This window comes from Peromyscus leucopus, chromosome 18 (genome assembly GCF_004664715.2).
Source record: "Peromyscus leucopus breed LL Stock chromosome 18, UCI_PerLeu_2.1, whole genome shotgun sequence".
In the NCBI taxonomy this organism is placed as follows: Eukaryota; Metazoa; Chordata; class Mammalia; order Rodentia; family Cricetidae; genus Peromyscus; species Peromyscus leucopus.
Genome location: NC_051078.1, coordinates 46,331,359 through 46,344,345, shown reverse-complemented (window position 1 = coordinate 46,344,345; position 12,987 = coordinate 46,331,359). Strand labels below are relative to the sequence as shown.

Genomic DNA, 12,987 nt, shown 5'->3' with positions numbered 1-12,987 from the left:
GACTTTAAACAAAGTATTTACCATAAAAATTAACTTCGTGTCCTTATATGAGTCTGTGGCTCTGTGCTCTTAATTTTGAGCCTAACAAGTACAGAATATACTTTTTATGTATGATATACATTTTATCGTATTAAATGCTAAAGTACTGTCTTTGAAGAAAATGTGCATCACAGTGGACAGACTAAATGAAAGTACTAATTTGTTAGAATGTTTTTAAAAATGGAATATATAAAAACCTTATTCCATACTTAGAAATGCAAATTGCAATTTATAATTTTAAAATCTCTAATAAAATACTTTGGGGTATGATTGAGAAACTCCATTTTTTAATTTATAATAGTAGGTCCAGATCTTTAATTTTTTTCTAAATTTATCTTTTATTTCATATGTAGAGGAGATGTTCTTGATGTGGTTTTAATGATTTTAGTTTATATTCTTAAAGTAAGCTCTGTAGGGTCAACTCTGTATAGTTTTGGTTTAGAAATTCTAAGAGTAGTTTCCACTGGTGAGTGTATAAGACCGTGTGGAAGCTCCAGTGGTTCAACAGATGGCTGTCTTCTGGCGTGCACGTGTGAATTCACAATGCCTCGTTCTCAGTAGCAGTGAGATTATGTTGTTTCTCGCCATTGCCTTTTTCAGACTATTTTATAGACAGAACTAGAAATACTAGTTATATAAGCTATTCTAGCACAGACTAGAAAGTAGGTCATTGTGATGGGAGTATGCAAAACCACCCACTGGTTGCTATAGCGATGACCTACTTTAGAAACTATTTCTGTTGATTCATGTTGAAATCATCTTTGGCCGTGGTAAGGAAGTTACTGCATGTGCGCCTCTAGAGTAGCGAAGGCCGTGGTGTCTAGAGGAAAGTCCTTAGAGCGTTGAAGTGAGGAGGTGCGCTAGTGTCTCTTCATTCAGTGCTGTAATTAAGTTGTGCCCTATAGAGTGAGGGATTGTAGTAAACTGCCATTTGGCCTATTTAAAAGCCAGTCTGTTACTTTATTAGCTAAATCTTCAAATGGGAGCACACGACTCTGCAGTATATGCCAGATTTGTCTGCTCAGTGTTAAATGCTATTTTAAGGCACATATCTTTATAATATATGAATGTTGAAATGATGTGTTCTCTGGAGCACACAGTCTGAACTCTGAGTAATATTATTCCAAGCTGAGGACGAAGGGTTAGATTTTGTGTAGTTTTCAAATAATGGTTTTCATTTATCACTAAAAGGAAATTGCACTAATCAGTGACTTGGTGCTTTGAACCTACACTGTTTAAAGTTTATTTTTATATAATACCACCACAGAATTACAGGCTTAGAAATTAGTCAATTTTGAGTTTTAATTGTACTGTACCTTTTTAGTAAATAAGTATTTTTGTATAGCATTGGCCTTGTCACTGGGGAAGACCAAACCTGGTTCACAGTCACATTCAGATGAAGTTATACATTCAGTGAGATTCTGTGTAGGCCTAGGCATCCAACTAATTCATTCTTTTCTTTTGTCATGCCCAAGTATTTACATACACACACACACACACACACACACACACACACACACACAGGGTTTTGTTTTCAGAAATAAATATTACTCCTTTTTTCTTTTTATTTAAGCTGGGTCAGATGGGTCTGCCTATGTGGCACTTGACTTTGGGATCCTTCTGCTTCATATCTTGAGTATTGGAATTACAAGTGTGCACCTGTAATCCCCACCTACCTTAATAATAGGAATTATTCTGAAGGGAACATAACAACAGCTTCTGTTTAATGAATACTAGCTATATGCTACTAGTTGATTATGTGTTTCTGATCCTCTCAAAAGCTATGTACAACAAGCCTACTAGCATCTTATCCTACTTCAAGTCTTTCAATAGACTGTGCAAGACACGTAGTGATGACATTTGCCAGGTACAGAAACTAAAACCTAGGTGAAGAAGGTCATAGAATTGAGAATCAGATACAGGAAATCTACAGAAGGGGGTGGTGTGTGTGTGTGTGTGTGTGTGTGTGTGTGTGTGTGTGTGTGTGTGTGTGTATACATGTATGCATGTTTGCATGCAGAGTTTTGTGCTATAAGGAATGACTTGAACTTTCCTTAGGATTAAATACATTCTTCTTGACAGTTGAGAGAACAGAGAAAGTAACTTCAGCTCTAAGACTTTAGACTTAGTAAGATTTAAACTTGATACAGGATACGAATTGGCAAAAATACTTCAGACTGAGGAAAGAGGTTCCAAGAGAATGACTGTGTACAGCACAGGGTAGTAGCTTGGTTTAGTTCAAGCAGTGGGGGAGTGGGGTAGAAAATGAACCTGGGACCATTGGATGGTGGCTGAAAAAATACTTTGCTCTTTATTGAGTAAAGAATGAGTCTTCAAGACCTTTGTACAAGAATGTGTACCTTACAATGATTTGATAATGTGTACTGAAATGGATTACAGTGACTGAGATTGTTGGTAGGCAGATCTATTTTAAGACAGGAAGATCTATTTTAAGATAGGCAAATCTATTTTAAGACACCACAGCAAATACAAGCAAGAGATAAAACTACAATTATTGTAGTAAAAATAGAAGTCAGTAGCAAGGAGGAGACCAAATATTCAGTATCACATAATAGTGCTCACCGTGTGCAGACACTGTTCTAAGAGCCTCACATATGGTAACTTATTCAGCTTTAACAAAATTCCCTTGATATGTGTCCTATTATACTCCAGTTACAGACAAGGAAATTCAAGATTTTCCACAGGAGTATAATACTTACTGCTAGACTTGTTAAGATTATGGAACATGTGTGTAGTACATGCTGGGAAACACAAAATTACTGGTTGCCTTCTAAAGGTGTTTAGCACCAGTAAATCGGGTGCAGGAGATAGGGTCCCACCCCTCCTACTCCAGAGGAATGTGTGCTGGAATCACTTTTGAGATCAGTGCTTTTTTATCTGTGTCCAAAACTATTCCTCAAGGGTAGATATAATAAGTGCCCTGGTAAGTAACTTTCCAGCTATTTTCTTATGCACAGCTTAACATAAATTGATACATACAATATAAATTTTATTTAACCAAAGAAATACATATATAGTTTTTTCTGTGTTTGTGGTATCTACAAACTTATGATGTGTTCTTGTGGGTGTGTGAATATGAATTTACACATATGATGTTAATCTAGACTTGGTTATTCATCTTATGATTAATTATATCCTTTTGGTATTTTTCTTTCTTTTCCCACCTTACCACCTATATATATGCCACCATTAAGTTCAGTATGAAGAACTCTTATTCCAGTTTTTGTAGAAAATGTGGATTCAGTGATTAGAGATTACATCTGCCTTGGATTGTCTCTACAGGACATTTGAGTTTTGTGCTGTTTCTACTTAAGCAAACTAGTTCATTCCTTTTTTTTTTTTAATCAAAAAATTCTTTGATGATCTTTATTACATCTAAGATATCTCAAATATACCTTGGGGAGTGGTGAGTTGGAGACATGGCTCAGTAGTTAAGAGCACTTTACTGCTCAATTGTGAAGACCAGAGTTCAGATCCTAGCAAACACATAACAAGCCTGGTGCCCCCCAAGTACCAGTAATGCTAGTGCTTCAGGGAGACAAAAACAAGATTGTTGGTACCTGCTAGCTGCCACTGTCGCAGAGATAAATGTGAGCTCCAGGTTCAGGGAGAGCCCCTGCCTCAAAGGAATAGGTGGAGAGTTTTAGAGAAGGGCACTACACCCTTTTCTGCCCCTGTGGATATGCACAGGCACACACCCCCCACAAACGTGAATATCTACTGGCATAGCTGCATACACACAATAATAAATAATCTTTAACCATTATCTAAAAAAATAAAATACCTCTTTTGGGGCTATGACTGTACCTGAATTGATAGAATACTTGCCTCACGTGCTGGATTCAATTTTTAGCACCATATAAAGAAACCTAGCATGGTGGCACATACTTAGAATCCCAGCACTCAGGATCAGAAACCATTCTTGAATTAACAGCAAGTTTAAGGCCAGCCTGCCTGAACTACACAAGACCATGTCCCCTCAATCCCCAAAGAAATCTTGCTAAGAAAACACATGAAATTACATGACTACCCATAAACCCTTCTCACTTACTAGATTATGAATATTTGTGGATAATATTATGAACCGCAGATGTTTTTGTATCCCTGTGCATATACTAACAGCAGCGTTCTCTCAAAATAAATAGATAGCTATTGTAGTAGTGAGTTGGGGTAGGGTTCAGGTGTTACAACACCATGAGACTTCCTAAGATGAAATGATAAGAGTGTTCTATTATTCCTGTCTACATGGATATATCCTATGACAATCAAAGCTATGGAGAGGTTACTAAAGAGGAAACATGTCAAACGTAACTAGTATACTTATGTCACTAATAACTACAGTTATTAATGGCATCAGCAAGACTTTGAAGTATTGGTGGCATGAGAGTGGACAAAACACAAGCTAATCTCTAGACTCAGCAGTTTTTAGGACAGCACTGTGTGGTGTAACCTTGCAGTGATAGGAATGTTCTGGTCTGTGTTGGGATGGTGACTGCTGGCCATTGGAGAAGGCATGTAGCTGCTATGATAACTCAACATGGCTCCATTTAGCTTTTGGTTAGCATACTGTGTTTCTGCAATATGTTTTTTCTTTCCACTAAGCTTATTCCTCGAAGTTACTTCTCAGTGAGGATGTAGCTTGTGGAAAAAGCAAACAAATAAGAAACTTTAACCGAGGAACATAGAAGAAACAAAGTAGAGACAAATTGCGATCTGCCCAGCTGAGAGGAACAGAATCTGGATGGAATTAGCTGGACAATAAGATTGAACTCTCCAGAGTAGGCATCCCTTTTGGACGTATTCTGGAAAATTGTTTCCTCACAATAGAAGATGCACAGTAAGGAGTCTTCCCCACTGCTCCAGAATTTTCCCAGATGTCTGTCATATGTAAACTTCATTTCTGCTTACTTCACTGAAAAAGTCTGTGTAGTCCCACCCACTCCATGAAACCTTTGTTTGTTTCAAATTAGTATTCTCTACAGTCACAAATTAATGCCATATGATTTAGCATCTATTCCTTTTTTTGTTTGTTTGTTTGTTTTTGTTTTTTTGGTTTTTTCGAGACAGGGTTTCTCTGTGTAGCTTTGCGCCTTTCTTGGAACTCACTCTGTAGTCCAGGCTGGCCTAGAACTCACAGAGATCCGCCTGGCTCTGCCTCCTGGGTGCTGGGATTAAAGGCATGCGCCACCACCGCCCGGACCTTTTTCTTATTTTAGAAACTTTAGTAGATTTTAAAAAGGACATTCTGGCTTTTCTTAGGTGATGGCAATATCCTCTAGAAAAGTACTCATTTTTGCTCCTTTTGCTTTTTTGTTTTCTGTGTCAGGGTCTTTTGTGGCCCTACGGTCATCTCTCAAATGCTCTGTTTACTGGTATATAGCACCACACCATACCACCCCATACTACACACCACACCCCACGTCACCCTACCACACCACACCATGATACCACACCACACCCCAGATTCTTAAATTATTCAGTTATGTCCAAAACTACCAAGTAGAATGTCTCCATTTTTCCCAATAAAAGATTTTCTAGATTTTTCAAAGTGGCTTTTCTGTAAGAAATTTTTCATTTTATCAGGTTTGAATAATGAAACTAGTTCACTTAATTATATTGATATTTATTTGCATAATTTTTATGATCACAAGGTAATTTTTTACTACATTATTTATTCAAGATTAGTGATTTCATTCAGGACTTGCTTAAAATATTGGAGATTACAATGTAATCAAAAACTCTTGTAAGCATGGTTTCTGAGAATACAGAGTTACCAGTAAATAGGATAAGTTGGCATTTTTCACTTGTAGAATAATGTAATGTCACAATATTTTATACCTTTTAAATATATATCTTAAGATCTATAATATTTTCTCTCTAGATTTTTGCTTCAGTGTCTTGAGGATCTTGATTCCAATCTACGAAAATTAAATTCTCGTCTGTTTGTGATTCGTGGACAGCCAGCTGATGTGTTTCCCAGGCTTTTCAAGGTAATTTGAAAAATATATGCATAAATAATAATCTTTGCCAGAGAAAATAAAGTATTTGGTAAATAAGGCCTTTTTTAGCAAAAGCATAGGAAGTAATATGTTTTAACTTTTTACTGATTCTTTGTGGATTTCACGTCATGCATCCCATTCATCTCCCCGTCCCTTTGTATCCGCCCTCTGCCATTGCAGCCTCTCCCTCAAAAGAAAAGAAAAGTTGAAAGAAAAAAAATCTTGGCATGGAAGCTGGAGTGTGGCACAGTGAGTCACACAGTACACCCTTTCGTCCACACATCTTTCCTTGCAAGTGTTCATTGCAGTGAGTCATTGGTCTGGTTCGAGGCCTCTGGCTTCTGCCACCCCATCAGTACTGAGTCCTCACTGGAGCTCCTCCTGGATGTCCTGTGTCATGGAGGTCCTACAGCTGTGGGTCTGCGGGACCGGCCCCTTCACGTGCTCCAGCAGTTCACAGAGGGGTGGGGGTTGGGGTGGCCAACTCCCGGCCCTGGTTCTGGGCCTGGGGGGTAGCTGGGTTGGTTCGCCCTCCAGCCCTCCCTCATCCTCGCCATCACGTGAGCTCTCCAGCACTGCTCCAGCTCTCACCTGCACCCATACCACCAGGGCCAGCTCTGCCAAGTGCTGCAGCCAGTGAGGGGGCAAGGCCAGGTCTCCTGCCTGCCAGGGGAGGCTGGGGCGCATGCAGGTGAGGGGCATGCGGGTGAGGAGCGGGGTCAGCTCTCCCATGCTCACATTCTTGAGGCTGGCTCACCAGTGCCCCTGTCAACAGGATCAGCTCTACTGTGCTGCCCAGAGGAAACAGTGTTTTTAATTAAAATCCTTGTGACCTTTCTTTAGTGACAGTGCTAATAGTAAAATTAGACATTAGAAAGGCTTAAAATGAAAAGTTCCTTCTTTGACCTCAGACTATTAGTTCTCTCTCCCGCAAAGCAGTAGCTATTTACATTTCTTGTGTATGCAAATAGAAATATCCTATGTGTGAACAAGAATTTATGTGTGTTTAGACACTCATGTGTGTGTCAATTGTTCTCTGCTTTAGCAGTCAAATGAGAACACATTATACACAGTCTTCTGTTCTGTGCTTTATTCATATGTTGGAGGACATTTCACATTATTTCCTGAGTCTTTTATATGACTCTATAGTACTAACATGTGTAGGTGTATTATAATTTCTTGTACTGGTTCTCTACTGAATGTTTAGTTATTCTTCCCTTAGGCCTCTTGCTAATAATACTTAAGATATTGCCAGTGAACTCTCCTTGTCCACATTGATGTTTTGTGTGTGTGTGTGTGTGTGTGTCTGTGTGTGTGTGTGTGTGTGTGTGTGTATGTGTGAGAGAGATATTTTTTTTTTTTAAGAGAGCAGAGATGGTTCATCTCCATTGTCAATCTGATGATATTTAGAATCACCTGGGAGATGGGCCTCTGAACATAACGGAGGGGGAGTTGTCTTGACTGTGTGAATTGAGGTGGCAAGACCCATCCATTCACTGTGGGGACACCATTCCTTGGCTGGGATCCTGGACTGTGAATGGAGAAGGGGAGCTGAGAAGGAGCCTAGTTCACCCCTCTCTGCATCCTGACTGTGGGTGATGTGATTAAACAGGCGTCCAGGGACTGAGCCGGGAAACCCTTCCTCCTAAGTTGCTTGTGCCAGAGCGTTTATCACCGCAGCCGGAGAAGTAAGGCAGGGGCTTCCTGGGTCAGAGGAGCATAGCACTGACCTTTTACCAGTAATATAGAGAGTTAGAGTATTGGGGGGTTTGATTTGTTTTGATTTGAAAGAATCTTACTGATCTCTTGGTCTTACTCCAGTGAAAACTTCTCAAGTGGAAAGCTTGGTCTAGTTGAGATTAACGATTGCCTGAGATCATACAGTTAGCTCATTTAAGCATCTCAGACACTGATTTTCCCATCAGTCCTTTTATGTTCTCCCTTCCTGTTTAACTGCACAGACACTTCCTAGCTATATATCTGCCTATGCTGCAGCTGTTTGATACAGCATTTGTTTAAATGGCTTTTTCCCCTGGATGTTCAAGACAGGGTTTATCTGTGTAGCCCTGGCTGTCCTGGAACTCTTGTAGACTAGGCTGGCCTTAAACTCAGATCCATCTGCCTCTGCCTCCCCAGTCTGTCTCTTAAGTCTATTTGGTATGAGTAAAATGTCTTCAAAGATTTGGGTTGTTACAAATGCCAAGGTTTTTATTTTGTTTTTAAGCAAACTTTTTCTCAGGCCAGCAACTTTTTTTGTACTGTGTTGGGTTTTCACACTGGGACTGGAGAGAGGGTTCAATGAGTAAGATATTTACTATTCTCCAGAGGATCTGAATTTGGTTTCTAGTACCCACATAACAACTCATAATCATCTGTAACTCCAGTTCCAGGGAATCCAGTGCCCTCTTCTGGCCTCTGAGGACATGGCATTCATTGTGAAAAACTTACATGCAGGCAAAATACTCATACACATAAAATAAAAATAAATTTAAATCCGTTTTTTTTTATTTTTAATTTTCTTCTGGGTAGAAGAGCATTTTATTGTATCAGGCTACCTTGCACAGAGTCAGTGAGATGCTCCACAGGGAGAGGCCTTTGTCACCAGATCTGACAGCTGGAGTTTGGTCTCTGGACTCACATGGTGACAGGAGAAAACTGACTCCTGCAGCTGCCCTCTGACCTCCATGGGCGTTAAGACATGCGCTCTCTCACGCACGTGCTAAAATGCATTCATTAACGTAATATAGGTGCGTGAATATACACACAGAGAGAGAGAGCCTTATTTATTCTGATTTTTTTCTTCAGTTACATAAAGAAATTTATACTAAAGTGCCAGTTGCGAAGAACTCCTTTGGATTTATTCACTATGTCATCAGTCAGATTTTTGTAACTGGTATTTGTAGAACAGGACGTCCAGGAATTACAGAATAGACATGCATTTTTGATGCACAGAAAACATTCACCAAAATGGACCACACTCACTCATAAAATAGATATCAGAAAGGTACAAACAGTTGAAGTCTCACAAATTCCATTCTCTGACTTCGACAGAATTAAATTAAAAATAAGTAGCAAGAAATTACCAAATATGTATACCCCCCCAGCAATATTCAGAAAGTTCATAGTTTTCAATATTATTATAGAAAGGAAGGAGACAAAGAACTAATTTTTCACCTTAAAGATGGAAAAGGAATAAATTAAGCCAGTCATGAAGTAGAGGAAAGGAGACCGCAAAGGACTGGAGATGAGTGAAACAGAGACACCCTGGGAAGCATCGGCAAGTGCCGACCCCTCTGTGTCCTGCATGGTGACGTGAGCTGGACACTGTAAGCATTCTCCTTTGCTGGCTGCCGTGACTTAGGTTTTTTCAGTGGCCATTGTTGGTTGTTCTTCACAAGGATATTTCAGAGAATGAGCTTCCTAGGAAAAGTTGGTATGTGAATTAATACATTTGATGTTCAGGGAATGTTCTTCTCCCTGACTTTTTAGTTTTTCTTATAGAGAAATGTTCACTAATTCATTCCTAGGGAGGAAATGAATGACGTATTGATGAGTTTAGGAGAAAGAACTGGGTGAGCATGGCTCAAACAGTTCCTTTTCTCTTCCACATATATTTTATCCTCTTCTTCTGTATACTCTCTTAGAGCAACAGACAGCCCATAATGTAAGGGAGGCGCTTCTTGTGATTAACAGAGTAATGTGAAGTACTGCTGTCCAGTTCAGTAGTGAACTATCAGCAAATTGATTTATCCTTAAACCTAGTAATATTTTCTCCAATTAAGCTTTACTAATAATGCTGCTTATATTTTTACCTTTAGCTCTCTGACTTATGTGCCTGAACTCAAAAAGCAAACATAGCAGGGAGTATTATTTATTGACTCACCTCAAACACTTAACATCTAAAATATTATTTCTCAAAAAATACATAAAACTAATAGCAAGATACTTGTTGGGCAGAGGTCTTGGTGACTTACACAGTAGAGGGTTGCTGCTGTTAAACCACACCGTTAGAACAGAATCAAGAGCACACTGGACACAGTGCACAGAAGCGCACACCAGGAAGCCGTGATGTTTGGGGCTCACTGTGCTCCATCCTTTCTGCTCACTACCACATGCTGCAGGATAGGGGAGCAGTGTGTCTACAGAGTGAGCAGTCTTCTCTAGACGAATCTCAGCGTTCAGTCCTGTACACCTCAGCATGAAACAAATGCTTAAATATGTATACACGGTGTTTTCTACTTTCATTTACATTTTATTCTTAAATTTCAAAAATAGCACATTTGTACTAGCAAATATGAACAAGACAGCAAAATAAATATTTTCTCTTCTCAGTTCTTCTTGAAGGTAAACAATTATTAACTGTTGTTACATTTCAGAACTTCAATAAATGATTTATTTTTCTCCTAGTAGTTTCAAAGACATCTTTAAAAGATAAGTAATATATACAGCTGGCAATCACCCTAGGGTAGTGCTGATGGGAATATAAACATATATATATATTTATATATATATTTATATATAACTGTGCCCAGCCATCTAAGCTTTACATGTGCTTATGTGTAATCCATCTTTTTTCTCTCAAGGATTTATTTCTAGGAAAATAGGATAAATGCCCAAATATGCTTTAAATGTATGTACTGGGCTAGAAAGATGGCTCATCAGACAGCTCACAATGGCCTATAACTCTAGCTCCCGAACATCTGATACCTTCTTCTGGTTTCCATGGCACCCCCATACACACACTAAAAAAAATTAAAATCTTTATGAAAGGTAATCAGCTGCAAAATGTATAATGTATAATGTACAGTGTACCATTGGTAATACCTTTCTTTGGTCATTACAATGTGGTATCGTTTAGTGGGTTAAATAATAGTAGAATTATAGGATTTCTGTTCCGTTTTGGAATAAATCAGAATAGATCTTAGAAATCAAAACTTCACTACCGTCCTGAGAAAATCATTTAATTCTCTTAAGCCATAGTTTCCTGATTTATAATAACTGTAAAGAGATGTAAGTTATTTCTATAACAACAGTCAATAGTTGCTGTTTTTACTGCTGGTTCCAAGTTTTCTGCTGTGAACTTTTTTTTTTTTCTCTAAGACAGGGTTCTCTGAGTAGCTGTCCTGGAACTCACTTTATAGACCAGGTTGGCCTAGAACTTGGAAATCTGCCTGTCTCTTCCTCCCAAGTGCTGGGATTAAAGGCATACACCACCACTGCCCATTAAAAATGTTCACTGTCAACATTTTTAATAGTCTGAAATAAGTCATTCTAAGCGAAACAGTTCATACCATATCAGCTAAGGTTTTTTAAAGAGCAGTTCTTAGAATCAGCAGGCATAAGTTCACGTGTTCTGTCTCCATCAACCTGAGCATGCCCCTTTTTAGAAAAAAATAATAACCTTATCTGCAAAATGCCAAATGAAGGTGGGTTTCATTCAGAATTTAAAAAGGTAAGTAATGGAAAGAATGCTGCCTAAGCACTTCAGTAAGAAGAGCACATTTAAGTGTGTTCCTAAATTTTTTTTTCAGGCCTGGCACAGTGCCTGAAATCTAATTAGCATACATTTGTCATTTGCATATTTTCACATTGACAGGTTGTATATTTTTCACCTGCATATTTGAAATTTGGTTTATGTATAATTGTTTGATGTAGACTTTATAAGAAGAACATAAAGTTGTAATGTTTTGTTACCCCCTCTTTTGTCTTGTTTTAGGAATGGAACATTACTAAACTTTCCATTGAGTATGATTCTGAGCCTTTTGGGAAGGAACGAGATGCAGCTATCAAAAAGCTGGCCACGGAGGCTGGAGTGGAAGTCATTGTGCGCATTTCACACACACTGTACGACCTGGACAAGTAAGGCTGTGCCTTCTAGTACAAGAAAATACAGAATGACATTTGCTGTCTTAGACATTTTTAAGTACATAGTTGAGTAAGGTTATAAAATGGAATTAATAGAGAATCAGAATTGTACAAGAATTAAATGGGTATATACCAAGCCCTTAGCATTTTGCTTAGCTGCTATGATCTTTATTCACTCAGTTGTAATACCAAAATTGTAGATATAGGGCATAAGATAAAAATATTTACCATTCAGTTTTAAACTAAGAAATGCTGTTTACACATTTTTATTCAACTACTAACTCAGCCCACTGTTGCCTTTCTGGGCTGTCAGTATTTTTAAATTTACAGCTTGTTTGACACATGGCCATAATTTACTTTGATATGTTTTGTGTGATTATGTTATGTGTATACTAGTTTGTCCTTTTATTAGATGAGATGAAAACCGAAGTAATATGACTGCCCAGCTCGAGTCCTCTGAACCATGGTAGCATGCCCTGTCTGCCGACGTGTTTATTGAAACAGCAAAGATTCTATGGCCAAATTGAGCTTAGGAAGTAATAAGCACTAAGAGTTCAGGAAGTTTATAAGCCGTGTACATTCACAGAAACTTCTGGCATACAACTTATGTACCTATTAAATAATTTACCTTTTAAATTAGTTACACATTTTACCAATAGCAAAACTAATTCTATAAGTAACAACTAACCAAATTGACTTCTGTTTGCAAGTGGATGAATAAAATTATGATTTGATTCAAACAAATGTCTTACCTTGTTATTAACCTAGAACTTCTAGGCCCTTTTGGTATTAAAATGTGCCTTCTAGTTTACCAGTTTTCTTAATTTTAATGAGGCAAAATAGGATAATAGGACTTGCTTCTAAGTGGGAGACTTAGCTATGTTGTAAAATTAGGTTTTGTTGGGTGGATTGTGAGTACATACTAAAGGCTGTCATATTTATATGTTATGTTAAAATGTTTTCTGTGAGTTTGCTTGTAGATAATTAGCAGACACTTGACAGTGTCTTCGGAGCATCATTGCATTCAGCAAAATTCATTTTAGTCCTGTGTATAATCTCAAGA

At 38.3% G+C, this 12,987-nt stretch overlaps 1 protein-coding gene across 1 annotated transcript in view; it reads left to right on the top strand.

The window, feature by feature from the left end:
• Window positions 1-12,987, top strand: part of Cry1 (cryptochrome circadian regulator 1) — a 49,725-nt gene that overhangs the window by 19,112 nt on the left and 17,626 nt on the right. The window contains exons 2-3 of the mRNA XM_028883642.2: window positions 5,942-6,050; window positions 11,776-11,918. Of these exons, the coding sequence (XP_028739475.1) occupies window positions 5,942-6,050; window positions 11,776-11,918 (252 nt within the window). The remainder of the gene's footprint in view (window positions 1-5,941; window positions 6,051-11,775; window positions 11,919-12,987) is intronic.